The sequence below is a fragment of the Tursiops truncatus genome, chromosome 1, assembly GCF_011762595.2.
Source record: "Tursiops truncatus isolate mTurTru1 chromosome 1, mTurTru1.mat.Y, whole genome shotgun sequence".
Taxonomy (NCBI): domain Eukaryota; kingdom Metazoa; phylum Chordata; class Mammalia; order Artiodactyla; family Delphinidae; genus Tursiops; species Tursiops truncatus.
In genome coordinates this window covers 182579640-182597441 of record NC_047034.1, presented here as the reverse complement: position 1 = coordinate 182597441, position 17802 = coordinate 182579640, and the positions used below count along the sequence as shown (strand labels likewise).

Below are 17802 nucleotides of genomic sequence, written 5' to 3'. Positions count from 1 at the left end.
CCCGGAGGCCATCTTGAAGGCCCGGGAGGCGGTGCCGCTCAGGACGGAGCGGAAGTGCTCGGCTGCGTCTTCCCGGACCGAGCGAAGCGCCGGCGCGGCAGCCACTCGCGTCCTCCTTCCCGCGGCCCTCGGGAGACCGCGCTCGGCCGCAGTGGACCGCGAGGTGCCGGCGGGTGGGGTGGGGCGGGGCGGGGGCCGGGGTGTTGGGGGCCGCGCGCGGGGCCGGGGCCGAACGGGGCCCCTGGGGTCGCCGCGTTGACCGGCTCCCGCCCCCCGCTGGCGCGTCCTGGAAGGGGTCGGCCGCCCGGCCCGGGCCGTGGGGCCTCGGTGTCCTCGCCGACCCAGGGCGGCCTGCGGGATTTGGGTAGGAAGCGTCGCGGTGGACTTGGGTGTCTTGAGGTCGAGTCCTGGCCATTTTGCGAACCGAAGGTTCCGAGCGCTCGGGCCGAGCCGCCCGACGGCGCCCCGCGTGCTGGGCCCAGGGCTTCCTCCGGAAACTTGCCCTGGGCACCTGGGCTTGGGAGCGTCCCGGGGCGCCTGCTGCTCGGTCGGGTGGGTCTCACTTTAGGGGATGTGTAAGGCGGACCCCCCGGGGCCCCCGGTTGTGGTGGTGCAGGTACGGTGTGGTCAGGGCCCGGTGGAGACGGGAAGGTGGTCACGCCCAGGGGAGGGAGCAGCCGGCGGCGGGGCTTGGCCGAGCGCTCGAGTGGATGGGGTCTGGAAGGGCATTTCAGCGGAGGGAACAGCATCAGAGGGCGAAAGTGTGGAAAATTACCACGCTGGGGACCCAGGAGGAATGGGGAGGGGGATGAACGGAGAGGCAGTGGGAACCAAATTGTGGGTGACCCGTGCACCGGGCGGGACTGTCCTCTGTGTAACGGGGGCCATCTGAGGAGGGAGGTCCACTCCACAGACAGGTGCAGTGATGACTCTGGAACTCTGTACGCAAATCTCCAGACGTGATACTTCTGGTCTCTGCTTGGAATGGTTTTGTCTTATTTTTGCCTTTGTTTTCTTGAGGCTGAGCCTGAAACAGTGACATCCAACAGAGAACTTACCCACTGCGAGCTCTGTGCCGGGCCCTGTGGGCCGTGGGACTGGCAGTGGACAGACAAGGCTCCCCCTCAAGAAGTTTGCGTTGTAGTAGGAGGCAATAGAGAGAGAAAGCGGAAAGCAATCAGAAACGATCGTCACACAGAATAAAACAGGGTGACATGATGTGAGGGACCGGCACCTGTTGGACAGTCACAGGGGGCCTCTCCCGAGGCGGCGGCCTTGGAACAGCAGAGGGAAGAGGACCGCAGGCACCCAGCCGTGTGAGGGTTGCCCCGTTTGGGAACAGGTCTGACTCGTGTCTGAGGGGGACCCACTCGCTCCCTCCCTCCGTCGGTCGCCCTACGGGCCAGCCCTGCTGCTGATGCTAACACGGCTGGCCGCTCACTCCCACAGAGGCCCGGGAGGGGCCTACGGTGCTTTACAAATCGGAGTGGGGCCGGCCGAGGTGGCCTGCGGGTCACGCCATAGACAGGCCGTTTGACTCCAAAGTCCACGTTCTAAACGTCGCTGTACGCGAGCTCAGCCATGGTGTGGAGCCGTGTGTCACCACGTATGTCGTTTGCCAGGTGATCTGAAGTTCGCTGTTTTGTTTTGGGAAGATTTTCCACACGTTCAGTTGAAAGAATGAGACTTAGAAGCAGTCATTTCTACTTAGGGCGCGTACTTCAAAGGAATACCCAGGTTTTTCTAATGGTCATCTTCATGCCTCAGCTCAAGTAGAAGCGTTTTAAAGGTAAACGCTTTGGTCATAAAAAAGTAAAATAAGGGGTAGTTTGTATGGAGCCAAAGGATAAATGATGTTACTGATGTAGCTCTCTGCTGGCCTGGCTCTGGCCTAAAGAGGGTGGCTGGCTGTCCTAGGTAACAAGTTCTAACGTAGCCACTTTTAAAAAATGTAATTTTTCCCACCTTCTCAAAAGACAGGACTAGGAGTTCGCCTGTTCAGTTCAGCCTCGGCTCCCCTGAGAGCAAAGGGCATTTCTCAGTCTCCTCCGCGGTACTCCTGGCACTCCTGCACCCGCTGGCCTAGCTGGCCTCCTCCACACGGTGCCTCCAGGAAATGGCGTCACTGAATGACAGACTTTTCAGCACAGATGTGATGACGTGTGTGGTGGGACTGCTCAGGTTATTGTAATACCTGAGTTGTACAGTTGACCCTTGAATAACACAGGTTTGGACTGCATGGGTCCACTCACGTGTGGATTGTTTTCACGAGAAAAGTACTGCGGTACCGCACAGTCCGTGGTTGGCTGAACTGCGGATCCGGAGGCCGACTGTAAGGTATACTCGGCTTGTCGACTGCTGGGGGCCGGCGCCCCTAACTCTGCATTCTTCGAGGGTCAGCTGTAACGGGCATGTTGTTCCACTTGGGACCCGGGATCGCGTCGTGAGCCTGCGGACTTGCTCAGTGCACGTGGCGAGGACGTGTCAGCGGGCGTGGGTTCAGGCCCCAGCCCCGCTGTGCGCAGGCCGGGTGTTGGGGCAGCTCGGGCCGTCGGGAGCCGTGGTTTTCTGTCTGAATGGGAAGGGCCGCTGTGCCAGCGGGTACCATCTCCCCAATGAGGAAACTGAGCCCGCACAGCCATGCCACTCAGGGGCCCTGGAAACAGACTCCGAGCTGGAGTCCACTTCTGGTCCCCAGCCCTGCCGTGGTGCCAGATCGGGAGGGAGCTGCCCGCAAGTTTGCGGGCAGGGAGAGCTTTGCCCCGGCGTCTTCACCAGCTTCAGGCTGGCAGGGCCCTCCATCCTCTGCATCCTCTGGTCCCGAGGTTCAGGCAGGGGTGTGTTGGGCTGCAGGAGCTGAGGTCAGAGCTACTCTTAACTTTGAGAAGTGGCTTAAGCTATCTGGGGCTTGATCCTCTGTTGTGGAACAGGGGTGACGATGCCCTTGGCTTCCCTTAGTGACCTGGGTTCTCACAGGCTAGATGCGCATGGAATCGCAGGGCATGTTGAAATGGTCAGGAGCAGATTGGATTACCTCCACGCACAGATAAGGAACTGGGACGCAGACGGATGATCACCTGAGGATCCTGGTCATGGAGTGGGGATCGGGTCTGGGAGGACCTGGAGGTGCACAGCTGGCACCGTGGGCAGTGGCCTGGACAGAGGCCAGGGCGGGGCCTAGAGAAGTGGGGGCACTGAGGGGAGCCCGAGGAGTGGCAGGAGGAGGTGCTGGAGGCTGGCGAGCCCCGGGGAGGCTTGGGCGCGGTGGCCCGTGCTGTGGACCGGCCCCGGGAGGTGGACACAGAAATGGGGCCAGAGGACTTGGCCGTCAGCGAGGGCGGCTCCTGGGGACCTGCCGGAGGAGTGTGAGCCAGGTGACATTAGCAGGAACGAAAGTCCACCCGGTGCTGCTGCTTTGCATGTCACATGCCTTCCTGGCTCTCCACCAAAGCGTGTCGCTGGCTGGTTTCTTTTTTCTGGGTGACTGGTAGTAAAGACACACAGAAGGAAGCCACGGCGTGGATGAAACAGTGAATGCTGAGGAAACCTGCTTGGTGGTGTGGATGAAAATAGGGCAAAATGATCCAGTCCTTGAGTACTTTTTATTTAATTTAAAAGTATGTTGTATTTTTCTTGTATACAGCATGTCAGAAGGTGACAGTGTGGGAGATTCCGTCCACGGGAAACCTTCTGTGGTGTACAGATTCTTCACAAGACTTGGACAGGTTGGTTTTCGGGTCACTGAGTTGCGGAAACATTTAAATGAGACTTGACCCTGGGACGTTTCCCTGGGGCATAAGTGTGCTGGCAGACCCCGCAGGGTGGGCGGCCCCTCCCTGGGTCTCTCGTTCACCCTCTTCACCCTCTCAGAAGCTTTTCCCGTTGCCGTGAGGGTGCTGGGTCTGCTGAGTTTCAGGCCATGTACTTGTCTTCTGTGTTTTTTTCCAACAACTTTTAAAATGTGAAAACCATTCTTAGCTCCTGGGCGGGATGGACCTGGCGGCCCCTGCTCTGCCCTTGCTGTCCCCTCGTCCAGACACCCATGTCTGCGTCCCCTCGGCCCCTCTGTCCCTGGCCCAGGCTTGCGCTCCGTGGCGGGAATACCCCTTGGGGCTGCAGCGAGGCCTGTGAGTTCCGGAGGAAGGAGTCTAACTCAGCGAAGAATCGCACAGTTTGGTTCAAAACTAAAACTGTATTGATTTTTTAAATTAAAAACTAGCATCTGGAGAAGTTCCTAATTATTGAAGCAGGTGACGGGCACGTGGAGGCTCGTTCTCACGAATGGTTGAAATTTTTCATAATTAAAAACTCAAAATTAAATTTAGACTACACACGTGTATATTAATTACACACACATGTACACGTGCATGTAGGCACACGTGTGCACATATGTGAATCTAAGGATTAAGGCAGTCAGCTCTGCGGCTCCTGGGCGGGCTGGGACCGGCTCCGGGGGAGGCGGGACGGGACCTCGGGTGGAGTCCCACATGCAGGGTGGTGACATTCTCCTTTCTCTGTCCCATCCTCTCTGGGGTTTAAGTTCAGTCTCCCCACGATGGCCCCTTGGGCCGATGCTGTAGGACTACGTGCTGCAAGAGATGGTTCTGTAGTATTTTTGCTTAAGGGGTGGACTTGCCTCAGGAAACACTGCAAATGTTCGATTAACTGTAGTCACCGCTTAGTGCCATTGACTTAAAATCTGAAGCAAATGCTGGCAAGAAGTGTGCTCTGCGGAAGGAATCGCAGGGTCTCTGTAACTTGGGCACTCTCCTTCCAGATCTATCAGTCCTGGCTCGACAAGTCTACGCCGTACACGGCTGTGCGATGGGTGGTGACGCTGGGCCTGAGCTTCGTCTACATGATCCGAGTTTACCTGCTGCAGGTCGGTGGGGGGTGGCAGTGACGAGTCACTGCACTGTGGTGTTGGCTGGGGTGTTGTTTTTCCTTCTGTCTCTGGATTAGGTGGGTTTATGGTGAAGGAAAGGGTCTCTGAAGATAATTTTACAGCTAAGCACCAAGTATAAGAAAGACTTCGGTGACTGTCTTTAAATGTTTACATCCCGTTCTAAGTTCCTTGTATTCTGTTGCTGGACTTCCCAGGACAGTCTTGGTGTCAGCCGAGCCTGGTGAGGTGACAGCACTCTCCAGTGTCCTCGTCTGCACAGGGGACCCTCTGGCGCTCCTTGACCCTGCCTCGGGCGGGACTTACGGGGGCTGGGGACTCTAGGGACAGAATCACCCGGACTGGCCACCCCATTCCCTGGGTGCCGTGAGCCGTGCTGGTGTCCGAGGAGGGCCAGGTGGGGTGACCGAGGGCGGCACGGCTCCTCCAGGGGACGGACGCCCACTCCGCACCTTTGGTGAGTGCTGGGCTCCTGGACGGGAGTGCTCTGTAGACCCTGAGAGGAGGGCAGCTCATGCTCCCTTCTGTCCAGAGGAAGGAGGCTGAGGCTTTTTCTCCCCCTCCTTGAAAGCAAACACCCTCCTTCCAGGTATTTCCCAAGGTTTAGGAGTACGTGTGTGCGTGGCTGGGTACTTCACCTGCTGGATGCTATGCTGCGTCCAGCGCTCTGGGGAATTCTCACCTGAGCTAAGCATAGAGACCTGTCCTTGGATGGTATTGTGTCTGTGTTCCTACAAGGAAGCCTAGCCCTGGCTCGGCGCAAAGGCGGTGGGGCCCCGGTCCAGCTCTGCAGCAGGGTGCGGTCTGTATTGGGTGTCCATAACTGATGTTCAGTTTGCTGTGATCGGGTCTAGATTTTTTTAAGAAACTGGACCTTGGTCCATTCTCAGTGGAATGAATGACCTAGAAACCTTGACTTGGGGGATTTGGGCGGGGGCGGGTGCATCTCGTACGGGTTGGTTCTCCTGTGCTCTGAGCTGAGTCTCTACCCGACTTGGCGTCCCTTCAGACTCAGCCCGCCACGAGGAGCTGTGTGTTAACTCCTCCTTGTGCAGAGTTAACTCAGCTGTTAACTCTGCACATGTAGGTCTTTGTTGTTTGACTTGAAAACGTTTTAAGGTAGAAAGGGCTCATCTTGTTTGTGTGAAAATGTTTAGGCTTTTACAGTTGGTCCTGCAGTGCAGCTGTGGTTCTGATCGGATGAAGTCTGTCCTCTAAGAGCGAGTCATGTGGCACGTGTGCCCCTTTCTCTGTGTCGCCTGAGGGGGGTTTGGGTCCACAACACTTTGCTGACTTGGACTTGGTTTACTGATTTTCCGGCTCTGGTTTTCTTCTGGGCAAACGTTATGAACATTCCTGACACAGTGTGCGGTGGTGTGAACCGCCCGCCGGAAGGAGCTTGAGCCCCAGTGTCTCAGGCTGGTCTGGAGCCTGCGTCTGGGTCAGGCACCCCTGGCCGAGAGCAGGGCTTCTGACCCGGGTGTGCAGGTCGGGTGTGAGGCTTTGTGAAGCACCCCCGTTTCTGCTGCCTTCCGGGGGGCTGGTGGCTTTACGTTCTGGGTGCACCTAACTGGACCCTTGAAGACGTTTGCCGTGTGGACCTTGGCTTATCCACTCTCCAGACCCATGGTGCAGTTTAAGAGAAACTGTCAGCACGGATGCCCACTGCACTTCCGTCACTTGTTACGACTCCATGTCCTGGTTCAGTCCAGACAGGGAATGGGTTCAGGGTGGCCTCACTGACCGTTTCTCCTTCTCTTCCAGGGTTGGTACATCGTGACCTACGCCTTGGGAATCTACCATCTAAATCTCTTCATAGCTTTCCTTTCTCCAAAAGTGGATCCTTCCTTAATGGAAGATTCAGGTAGAGTAGAGACTGTCCACTTTGCTCTGTTTGGGGAGAGTTGTGGGTTTTCTATACTTCCCAGGATTGCTCCATTTTCTCTGGAAACATTTGAAATCTAAATTTTGGGGACTGTTCTCTGGGTGCTTAAAATGTACCTGCAACTTCAGTGATCCTGGCAAGTTTGTGGAACGACTTGCTAAGCCCTTGTGACAGTCACAGGAGGCAGGCGCTCCTGTCATCCCCGTGTGGCAGAGGGGAAAGTGAGCCGTCAGGCTGTGGAACCTGCTGAGGTCCCGCAGGGGCGGGGGGAGCCAGGGCCTGCTTCCTGGGTAGCTGGCCCGTCCATGTCCCCTCCACGCTTGCCTGTTAGGTCCCTTTCTCACAAAAGCAAGCTTCCACGGCGGCTCCACATGGCTGACTGAGGCCACTGGCCCCCCAGTGTCCCCTGAGGACGATGGGTTGAAAGGTTCGTGGCTCTGGCTGCTCCTGGCATACCTGGGCCAGGTGGGGGCCTTGGCACACACCTGCTGGGCCAGCTGGGGGTGGGGATGGCTCACGACCGGATGCTGAGGCCTCCATTCCGGCGCGTCGCAGCCACTGTTGGGAAAACCCACCGCAGCTCCTGTGGAGCCCATGGAGTCAGAGGCCCAGTTGTTAACGGCAGGGGCACGCTTTATGCAGCCTGTTCACATCACGATGGGAGCCTGTGTATTTTTTTCTGTGGAGTATTTGATGAAAATAGCAAAGGAAACAGCCCTTTCGTTTGGTGCTGCATTGGGGGGTTAGGAAACAAGAGGCCCTTTCAGTGGGCCTCAGTTTCTCCATCTGTTAACTGGGGAGGGAGGCGGCTTGGGGGCCTCAGCCCGAGGCCCGGCTCGCGGCTCATTGCAGAGGGTGGCCGTCCTGAGCCCAGTGCCCCTGAGAGTGGATGCACAGCTCCCGCCTGTGTGCTCTCGTGGGCTGTGGACTTTCATCCTCCCTGTACCTCGTGTTGTACAGTTGACACGTTCCTGAAAATCGGCGTGTGGTTGAATTTTTACGTGATCGCTTAAACTGGTCTTAAAAAAAATTCTAATACAGATTTTCTAAAGCAGTGAATCGGTTTCTAAATCAACTGAAGGTCCCCATTTTATGTCCGGTTAAAGGATGTCAATCTGTATGTCACGTATCAGGCCTGCTGGTTCACAAGCTCTAGGGAACCTTAAAAGGGCAGCGGTGGAAACGACAAGGTGCACTGTGTGCCTCACCTCCGGGTGACATTCTGCCTTTCAGATGATGGCCCCTCGTTACCAACCAAACAGAATGAGGAGTTCCGGCCCTTCATTCGAAGGCTCCCAGAGTTTAAGTTTTGGTGAGTCACTTCCTAACGGTGGTTGCGAAAGACGCCCGTGCCCACGCACGGCCGTGAGACGGGGGCGGGCGCTTCGGTCCCAGCGAGCCAGCAGCTTAGGCTCCTTGGAGAAACGCCAGTTCTGTTGTGTTTCCTCGTTCTCAACGTTGACTCACCCAGAACGTGAAGCGTGCCTGCTGGGCGTGGAGGGGGGTCACGGGGCCTTGTAGTGCCCACCCCCCTCCCAAGGTAACACTGCTGCACCTCGATGCCGCAGAAAAGAAGCTGCTTCTGGGGAGGCGGGTCCCGGGTATGTGGCACACTTGGCCTCGGGGGGGCGCTGCTTTGTGCACGGCGCCCCCCCGGTGGCCCGAAGGGGGACCCGCTCTCTCCCCAGTCGGTCCTCGGGGTGGCCTGGGCGTTCTCAGGCCTCCTGGAGGCGGTCACGTGTGTGTGACGCTGTGACAAGTACGAATGTGACAGGAGGATGGAGGTGACCCCCTAGTGTGTGTGTGTGTGTGTGTGTGTGTGTGTGTGTGTGTGTGTGTGTGTGTGTGTGTGTGTGTTGCGGGGGGGGGCTGGTCTGTGAACGTGTCTGTCCTGTGTTGTCACAAAAGTGAAGGCAAAGAGCTGCCGCCCTTCAGCCTGTCCTCCTGGTGCAGGGGTGGCCGTGCAGGCGCTCGGTGAGTCCCTGTGGGATGAGTGTGAAACGCTGGGCCCAGGGCTGCCGGGGGAGGGTGGGCAGTGGGCAAGGCCGGGTCCTGCCCGCCCTCTGAGGTGGCCTTTGTTCTCTAGGAAAGGGAGACCAAGGGGGATTCTAAGGAGGGCTGTGACCCTGATGGGTTGGGCCCTAAGCCGGAGGGAGGGTGGCCCTGAGGCCTGACTCCACCTGCTTCTCCTGGGGACACTGCTCGGCCACTGGGGGATGGCCTGCTGGGCGTGTGGGACTCAGGCCTTGAGGCTCGGGACTGGATTTCTAGACGTGGGCCCCAGCAGCACATGGGGGGCATCTGCATCCCCCAGCTGCTGGCCTGCGCAGTGCCGGGGCCCCCACTGCTGTTTTACACTTCTGTAATTTCAGAAAACTTCGAGTGTCCAAGGGACTAAGAACGCTGTGTCCGTGGTCACACGTAGTACGTCAGACACGCCACACGCAGCGCCCACCCCGCTCCGCAAGTGGAGACCCACACCCTCCTCGGGGCCGCCGTCCGGCTCTGACCTTCTCTCCTTCCGGTAGGCACGCAGCGACCAAGGGCATCCTGGTGGCGATGGTCTGCACCTTCTTTGAGGCATTCAACGTCCCGGTGTTCTGGCCCATCCTGGTCATGTACTTCATCATGCTTTTCTGTATCACGATGAAGAGGCAAATAAAGGTAAAAACCCAGATGATTCTGCACCGTGAGACAGTGCCACCCAGTACTGGTAGCTTTGGGAGAGCCGGCTCGGGCCCGAGACACGGGAGGGCCGTGTGGCCCCTGCTCTCCCTGCAGGTCGATGGGTGTGGTGCTCGCTCCCCACCAGCACAGCACAGCCGGTTAACACCCTCCGGTCTGGCACATCATACTGCGGGACAGTCTGGGCCCAGGACCTCCTGGACGGTGTGTCCTGCCAGCATCACCCTAGAACGGGCCTGGCCAGACAGGGTGGTGCGGCTTCATCCTGGCCTCCCCACCCGCCCAACCACCTGGGCCCGGGTGCCACCCATCCCACGTCCCCAGCTCAGTAGCGCTAGCCCGTCTGGCACACAGGGCGTCACGAAGCCCATCCCACACCCTCAGGGTTTCCAGCAGCTCGGCTGGCTCCGCTGGGCAGTGGGGGGACGGGGGCGTCTGCCGGAGCTCTGGCTCCACGCCCGGTATGTGGAGAAGGTGGGGCTCAGAGTTGGAGGGAAGGTGGGTCACGGGGAAGCCGTGCTGAGACGCGTCTGCCTGTCCCCAGCACATGATCAAGTACCGGTACATCCCGTTCACGCACGGCAAGAGGACGTACAAGGGGAAGGAGGACGTGGGCAAGACGTTCGCCAGCTAGACGCGGCCGCCCTCCGCGGGCCCTGGACGGCCGCAAGTTGCTGTGACGCCGTCTTCTTTCCTCACATAAAGTAGTTGATTACAAGGGAGTTATTTTCTTTTTAAAAAGGAGCTTCAATTATTTGTAACTGAAATATCAGGTTCTTGAAGAAACTGGCATTTAAACCGAATCGCGTTGATTTATTTTCCAGTGCCGGTCAGGCGTCCAGACGCTGGCCTTGCAGAGGGCAGGCCGGGTGGACAGCCGTGTGGGCTGGGGGGCGGGGGCGGGGGGCCGGGCCCGCGGAAGGAGCCAGGACGCCAGCTGCTGCCTCCCAGGACGCTCACCGTGGCCCCGGAGGACGCTCGCCTGTCCGTCCGGCGCGTGGAGGAAGGAGATTCTGCAGCAACTCTGGGCTCTAATGCCGGTTTCCGAATTTCATCTCGCTAGAGATGTGTTGAGTTGGCCTCTATCATGATGACTCAAAACTTCGTTCTTAACTACCATGATTGCTTCTGAGGGCCTGGAATTATAAATATATATATATTTTAATTGTTTGAGATTATTTTGACACATTTCTTTGATACGTGAAGGGTTGTTTTAACTTAAACGTGTTCTCATGCAGCAGCCCCTTTTCAGATACACCTGGCAGGAGCAGCCAGTTCTGTGGCTTTTAACACATGGCTTCCCACTTTCTACAGGGAAACAGCTCTGACCTGCATGTCAACTTTTTTGATGTGATAAAAACCAATACTCGTAAACATTTTACCGAGTGACTTTTTAATTCCAACTTCATTAAAGACAACGTCCCTGCTCTCCTGTAGTCTTCATCTAACCCGCTACGCCTCCGGCACTGTGAGGGCCTGGCGGGGGAGTGCGGCCTCCCTGGAGGGCGGGCCGTGCTGCTGAGGCCGCGGCCCAGACACCGGTGGTCTGTTCCCACTCCCTGCTGCAAGCGCCGTTTCCATCTGTCTGCGGGTTTCAGACATCGAGTGTTTACCGCCTGGCTTTTCTTTTGCCAGGTTTTGCATAGCTGAAATTGAGCTCCTCTTGCTTTTAAGAGGCCGTATGAAGACCATTTGTGTACCTGATCCTGAATTCTAACTTCATGTGTAAATGATGTCCAAATCGGTACTTTTATTACCACATTGTGGCACCTGAGGTGTTCAAACTCTAGACTATTTTTTGTTTTGTTTTTCATACTGTTTCCCTGGTAAATGCACAGGCCTGAAATACGGGAAATTGCAGGCACTTGGTGAGTGTAAGTAAGGGGTTTTGGGAACCGTGGAGCCTCCCCTGGGGCTCCTGGCTGTCTGGAGCAGGGCCCACGGTCACGGCCTGCCTCTGGGGCTGACCTCTGCTCACCGAGGAGTCTCTGTTCCTGCATCACCGCTCCCACAGAGTCACGTGGAGGGAGAAGCAGCCTGTAGGGGCCCTGGGAGGGCCCCTTCCACACGGGCTTCCGTTCACCTCACGGCGCTAACACACCAGCACTTCTGTGGACTTGCTGTTGTAAGGATGCCTACGGCAAAGTCCTGTCTCTGCACAGCTTAGGTAGATGTAAAAACCTGAAAATAACAAAAAAGGTGGCAGGAAGTGTGTTGGACACAGCAGTGAGCCGGTGTGTAGGCGAGCTGGCCCACCACCAGCTTTGGAGACGGGTGGCCTCAGTGGGTCAGGCTGGCTGGAGCCCGCCAGGCGCTCCAAGCAGGAGGAGACGGCTCGTGTTCAGAGGCCAGGACACACACTTCCATTTTATTTTTAAAATTTATTTTATTATTTTTGGCTGCATTGGGTTGGGTCTTTGTTGCTGAGTGTGGCCTTTCTCTAGCTGCGGGGAGCAGGGACTACTCTTCGGTGCAGTGCGCGGGCTTCTCATTGCAGTGGCTTCTCTTGTTGTGGAGCACGGGCTCTAGGCGCGCAGGCTCAGTAGTTGTGGCTCGCAGGCTCTAGAGCGCAGGCTCAGTAGCTGGGGCGCACAGGCTTAGTTGCTTCGCGGCATGTGGGATCTTCCCGGACCAGGGCTTGAACCCCTGTGCCCTGCATTGGCAGGCGGATTCTTAATCACTGCGCCACCAGGGAAGCCCTCCATTTTCTAAAACGGGAAACAAACTTGACATTTATTAGAAGGCACCTGCCCAACGTGTTAGGGGGCAATCACGGCTACTTTCCGGGAAGGGCTGTGCCCTCTCGCCCCAAAAGCCAGCTCCAGTGACGAGGGTTAAGGTTTGTGGGTCGTTTGGGCTGGAAGACTGACCACGCTGGGAAGGCAGGCTGCTGGTTTCCGGCCCTTGTTCAGTCCTGGCCCGTCTGGCCCTGCCCTCACTGTGTGCCTGGTATTGGATATAAATGACCGGTTTGGGGAAGGGAGGGAAGTTCTGTTTAAGTGCTGAGCTGTCTGGCTGGCAGCCCTGCAGGCCCTGCCCAACCTGCCCTGAAGCCATTTCACGGCCAGGTCCAGGTCTAGCGCCTGTCCTCCCCGGCGGCTGGCACAGTATCTACTGTGACAAAGAATAAAAGACTTGAGAATTTCATGATTTCTGTGCAAGTACAGTCAACTTGTCAACCTTGAGAATAAACTTCCTCCTGACATCAGGAAAGACTCCTGGGTTCCTCCCTCCGTCGGGTCAGCGGTAGTGCCGCAGGTAGACCAGCTTCTGGGGGAGGAACTTCTCCCTGCAGAGGGGACACTCCATCTGTGGGGGGAGGAGGAAGGTCACGGGTTGTGACCCCTACAACCCCGGGGGTCCCTCCCCCACTGGCATCTCCAGTAAAACACGGATGTACACATGTCTCCATTAAGACAGAAAAACATTTTTTTGAGATGATGCAGGCAGTTGGGGAGCAGAGCAGGGACGGTGACCAGCGAGGAGATGGCCAGGCCATGGGTGACTTGGGAGAAGGGAGGGCGCTTGGCCGCGGAACGACTGTGGCTGCCCTGAACCTCTTGGAGTTTCTGGGTGTGAGCTCACGGGTCCCCTGTCCCCACCCTCAGGGCCGGGTCCCTCGTGGCCCGGGAAGGTCAGCCCCTTGCCTGCCAGGCACGCGTGTGCCCCGGGGCCTCGCAGAGCGGCCTGGACCCCACGGAGGAGGCTGCAGCCGCCGCGCCCTGCAGGCCCTGAGGAAGGCTCCTTGGGCAGCGTGTGGACAGGACATCCCAGTAATGAGGCGGGCTTGACCTCAGGCCCCAAGGAGAGACGGGGCGGGGGTACACGGGGGCCCGGGACCGGCCCCTCCCTGAAGCCAGCGCAGGAGTAAGGTGGCAGAGCTCTCTGCTCTGGCCCCCTGGACCCCACACCCTGAGATCTCAAGGCCTAGCAGGCGGCTCTCGCTCCGAGGGTTCCCAGGTGGGTGGCTGGGGCCTTCCTTTTGGGAGCAGAGCTGTCACAGCAGGCTTCCGGCCACCGCAGCTCCCTGCCTCCATCCCAGCTGGGGGCTTTTAAAAATAGCCCCCCCACCACCACCACTGAACAAGCGTGGCTGTGGAGGCAGGCAGCAGGCCCAGTGCAGCGGGGGTGGCCCGGGGGCCTACGCTCAGGACGCTCACCTTGGTGTCGGCCCAGTGGGTGATGCAGCCCCAGCAAAACAGGTGACCGCAGGGCGTGGCCGTCGAGTACCTGCGCTCCTCCAGGCACAGGGTGCACAGCGAGGTTCTGGAAACTGCTCTCTCTGCGTAGCTCCTGGCAGGAGAGGGGGGACGATGGGACAGAACTGAGCCTGAGTTCCGTGTGGCGCTGGGTAGCCCCCGCCCCGGCACAGCCCTGCGCACCTGCGGTGGGACAGGCCACGCTGCGGCCTCCACTCCCTCTGGGCGCGCTGCCTCTGCCGGAAGCCGTAGAGCTGCAGGCCCGCGGCCAGTGCCAGGTGCAGCAGGGACACGAGCCCCAGCAGCCTGTAGCTGGCACGGGCCCGAGGGTCCTCTGCGAGCGGATGGCGGACACGGAGCTGTCAGGGACCCGGGGAGGGGGGCACAGTCACATGATCCGTTGGCGTGAGGCACTGAGTGGCCCAGGGGCCAGGCCTCCCCTGTGGCACAAAGCCAAGGCCTGCCCTCTGGCTGCGGGATGGGGCAGCAGCGCCTGGCAGGCTCTGCGCTGGGTGGCAGCTGGGGGGGCGCAGCTGGACAGCTCAGGGCCTCACCCCCAGCGGGAGCCCAGCATTGAGCGAGGACGGCCACGAACCTCGAAGCCTGCAGTCACTAGGCTGCAGGCAAGGTGTTGCGGGGAGAGGGGGGACGACGAGGCCCCCAAGCCTCATAGAAAAAGAACTGGGAAGCCTGAGCAGCGGCGCCCAGTGAGATGGGAGGGGCGCCAAGCGTGGCAGACCCGCTACTCAGCCCCGTGGGACGAACAGAAGCTCCCGCTTCTAGCAAGGCACCAGACTACCCGGGTGATGTTCCGCAGCTGGGACTCCCGGCCACGTCCCCCAAGGGAAAGCTGCTTGCCCCCCGCTTCTGTCTCCTTCCCCCCAGGGAATGGGGACAGTCAGGTCAGCCAGACTGGCCAGAGCCTGGAGCCCGAGGGGCAGGGCCCTGGTTGCCTGTGTAGGAAGAGCCCGTGGCAGCCCCCAACGCCCTGACTGGGTTGAGCCCGTGTTTCTAGGCCCCTCTGTGGCAGCAACTTAGCAAACACCCTACCTAACAGGTAGAGCAAACGCGGTGAGGACTGGGGCTGGGCTGAGGAGAGGGGGTGCACGTGCCGGGACAGCACTGCCAAGGGAGCCTGGAGACCTCCGGGGAGGCAGGGGGCCCGAGGGAAGGCCCTCCGGGTGAACCTGGGAGCAAGGGCATCAGCTGAGACTCCTGCGGCGGGCGGAGCCCAGGGGAGGCTAGCGGGGATGCTGGCGGCAACAGGGTCGCTGTAGGGTCACCATCAGGGTGTCCCTACACCTGACCCTCTGTCAGGGCGGCCTGGAAGGGTGGGCACGGGGCCCAGGAGCCAGGGCCCCAGGCCTGCGCTCAGGGTACAGAGCGGGGCGGCCACACGTGCTGGCGGCAGGAAGACAGACTCGCCCTACCCTCAGGGTTTACGGAAACCAGACTTGCGCAGGTCTTTCAGCAAAACGGGACCTGACAAGACCCACGTTTCCAGTGAAGGATTTCAGCTCTGGCCCTGTGACTGTGCTCGGGGACGGAGGTCCCCTGCAGAAGAGCGGGCCCAGGCGGCACCTGTGACTTACGTAGGTGATGCCTGTGAACCTCTTGGCCAGGTGGTAGAAGGCGCCATGGATGTAGAACCAGGCGACGTGGAGACGCTGGAGGCACCCGAGGCCCTGCCTGAACACCAACACAGCCCGCAGGAGCGTCCCCTGCTGCTGCTCCGTCAGGGCGGCCGTGCACCGGCGCATCCAGCGTCTTGTCCCTGACTGGCCACGGGCACCGGGGGCCAGGCTGCCCCGTGAGGGCCAGGTGCCGTCACCATCGGCCTGCAGCTCGTGCTCCAGGTGGAGCAGGGCCTTGTCCAGCAGGTAGGGCAGGACGGTGTGCAGCGCCACCAGTATCCCGCGGCGCAACCTCGAGGGCACTCGGCCCTGGGTCGGGTCCACCTGCAGGATGCTGACGTACTCCTCCCCGAGGGTCTGGTAGCCTGTGGGGAGAGGGACCGGTGAGAGAGACAGGCAGGGACCTGCCAGCGACTTCCGTACTGGGTCCCTACAATCCTCATAGCCCAGGCCCCGTGACAGGGCTCAGCGCTGGGACCCCTCTAGGGCCACGGGTTCAGCCATGGAGAAATGGTCCCAGACAGATGTGACAGGGGTACGGCAAAGCTTCCAGAGGCCCCAGCCTGGGCTCAGGGCCTGGCCTCCCACCTAGGGAAAGGGTTCGGGGTTCCCTCCCTCCCTGAGGCTGCATGCGGCCCAGCTCCGGGGGCCCTGAGAAGCACCTCCAGAAGCTTCTCACTCTGCTGACAGCCCCTCTCCTGTCCTCTGGGCTCGGCGTGTGTTGTGGGCCTTGAGATCCTGCCAGGGGCTGCTACCTGCCAGTGTAGTGAGGCCAAAGTAGGCGACATCCGACACCAGCTCAATCTCTCTCCTCCACTCCAGCCACTTCTTCGCACCTGAGAGGAGGAACCACGTCATTTCTGAGGGGTTGGGGCGAGGGTGGTGCAGCGTAAGGATTAGGAACAAGCCTCCTTCCTGCTGCCAAGGCCCAGCCCCGTCACCCTTCCACGCGGCTGATACTGTCCTAAACCACACTCTGTTCTCTCCCTGGCCTCCTGTGCTGTCCACTCTGCTCCATCTGTATCTGCCTCGCCTGGGCCACTGAGTATCCTGAGAACTTACCAACCTGTAGCCACCTCCCCGTCCAGGACCCGCCTGGGCAACTGCTCTAGAGCCCAGAAGGGCCACAAGGACAGTGTAGTACAGTGACCAGGAGCTCAAGCCGAGACCACCCATCCAGCATCAAATCCCAGCTCCCCACACTGCTGGTTGTGACCTCAGGAAGTTACAAGATCTTTCTGGAATCCCCGCTTCCCTGTCTCTAAGGAGGGGACTAGCAACAGGTCCCACTCACAGGGATGTGTCGAGAATAAAATGAGTTAACGTTCTGAAGCACGAAGAACAGTGTCTGGCACAGAGTAAGTGAATGTGTTAGCAAAACGAATACACGGGCCATTTGTTTTGATCGTGTCGTGTCCCTCTCCTGCTCAAAACCTGCCCATGGCTACCCGCCCGAGTCTACGGCCCAGCCTCGCTTCGGCTACTCCGAAGAGGAGCCCGCTGTCGTCTGGAATCCACCCCACGCTCTTGCCCCTCCACTGGGCTCCGACGCCGCTGCTCCACGGGAGACTCTCCGTGTCCCCAGAGCCGTGGACTCTTCCACGCCCGGTGCCCGGCCCCCACCCCCGCCCCCGGCAGCAGGGGGGCAAAGCCCGGGGCGCTCGCTCCTTCCTTCGCCTCAGGTCTTGGGGGGGGCGAGCAGGGCCTGGCCGAGCCTGCGGGGGGATGACCGGAGGGCCTGAGGCTCGTCGGCCCGCTTCGCGCCCCCGCGGCCCCGCGGGGGCTCACCCGCGAGGCTGTGCAGGGTGCCGCCTGCCGCGCTCCGCAGCCCGCCGCGGTAGTAGTCGTCCTTCTGAGCCGCGCGGACTACCTCCGGGGGGCTGGCGGCCGCAGGGGCCATGGCCTAGGGTTGCGGGACCGCGGGGACCGTGGAAACCGGGGAGATCGCGGTGACCGGGGAGATCTTGATGACCTGCGGCTGCGGGACAGCGGATAGCCACGCCCACGCGGCGGCGCCTCCTGATGGCGCTAGCTCGGCGTGCGGCGCAGACCTTGTGCGTCACAGATCTTGTGCGTCACGGCGCGCGCGCGTTCCGGGGCGGGGCCTGCTGCGGGGCGGGGCCTGCTGCGGGGCGGGGCCTGCTGCGGGGCGGGGCCTGCTGCGGGGCGGGGCCTGCTGCGGGGCGGGGCCTGCTGCGGGGCGGGGCCTGCTGCGGGGGCCAGCGCGTGGTAGGGCCGTGGGTTCCGTGCGCGGTCCGTACGGGGCGAACGCGGCCCGGATGAGGAGCGGGCGCAGTGCGGGAGGGGGCGGGTGCGCGGGGTGGGGGGTTGAGCGGCGCAGGGTGGCGAGCGGCCTCGGCGACAGCCCCCAGGTACTGCGAGAGGCATCAGAGCTAGAGGGGGCGTGCCGACGCCCGGTGGGGAGGCACTTGCCCGTCCCCTGGGGCCGGAAGTAAGGAGGGCGCTCGTCTCCCTCCCTGCAGTACCCTCTGCGGG

The 17802-nt window shown here is 60.2% G+C and overlaps 2 protein-coding genes across 4 annotated transcripts; one reads left to right on the top strand and one right to left on the bottom strand.

The window, feature by feature from the left end:
* Positions 1-6: 6 nt before the first annotated feature.
* On the top strand, positions 7-10276 carry RER1 (retention in endoplasmic reticulum sorting receptor 1). The gene is made up of 7 exons (XM_019951370.3): positions 7-163; positions 3644-3725; positions 4778-4882; positions 6668-6767; positions 8022-8100; positions 9317-9452; positions 10018-10276. The coding sequence occupies exons 2-7, from the start codon at positions 3645-3647 to the stop codon at positions 10105-10107; spliced, it is 591 nt and encodes a 196-aa protein (XP_019806929.1). The 5' UTR covers positions 7-163; position 3644; the 3' UTR covers positions 10108-10276.
* On the bottom strand, positions 10197-17337 carry PEX10 (peroxisomal biogenesis factor 10). Of its 3 annotated transcripts, none has more exons than XM_073797323.1 (6): positions 17095-17335; positions 16062-16142; positions 15265-15671; positions 13856-14031; positions 13634-13766; positions 10197-12181 (listed from the first exon to the last, which is right to left on the bottom strand). In XM_073797323.1, exons 1-6 carry the CDS (start codon positions 17204-17206, stop codon positions 12071-12073), a joined length of 1020 nt encoding a protein of 339 aa, XP_073653424.1. In that variant the 5' UTR covers positions 17207-17335; the 3' UTR covers positions 10197-12070. The 3 variants fall into 3 exon arrangements, with proteins under 3 accessions (XP_073653424.1, XP_033700748.1, XP_073653429.1); XM_033844857.2 differs by having other exon boundaries at positions 10197-12782; positions 17095-17333; XM_073797328.1 differs by lacking the exon at positions 13856-14031 and having other exon boundaries at positions 10197-12782; positions 17095-17337.
* Positions 17338-17802: the final 465 nt, after the last annotated feature.

Coding starts and splice junctions, on each gene's coding strand:
- RER1 (XM_019951370.3), top strand. CDS start 3,645: ATGTCAGAAGGTGACAGTGTGGGAGATTCCGTCCACGGGAAACCTTCT. Junction 4,883..6,667: donor TCCGAGTTTACCTGCTGCAG/GTCGGTGGGGGG, acceptor CTTCTCTTCCAG/GGTTGGTACATCGTGACCTA. Junction 8,101..9,316: donor CTCCCAGAGTTTAAGTTTTG/GTGAGTCACTTC, acceptor TCCTTCCGGTAG/GCACGCAGCGACCAAGGGCA.
- PEX10 (XM_073797323.1), bottom strand. CDS start 17,206: ATGGCCCCTGCGGCCGCCAGCCCCCCGGAGGTAGTCCGCGCGGCTCAG. Junction 13,767..13,855: donor CGTGGCCTGTCCCACCGCAG/GTGCGCAGGGCT, acceptor CTCTCCTGCCAG/GAGCTACGCAGAGAGAGCAG. Junction 12,182..13,633: donor CCCACTGGGCCGACACCAAG/GTGAGCGTCCTG, acceptor TTCCCGTTTTAG/AAAATGGAGGGCTTCCCTGG.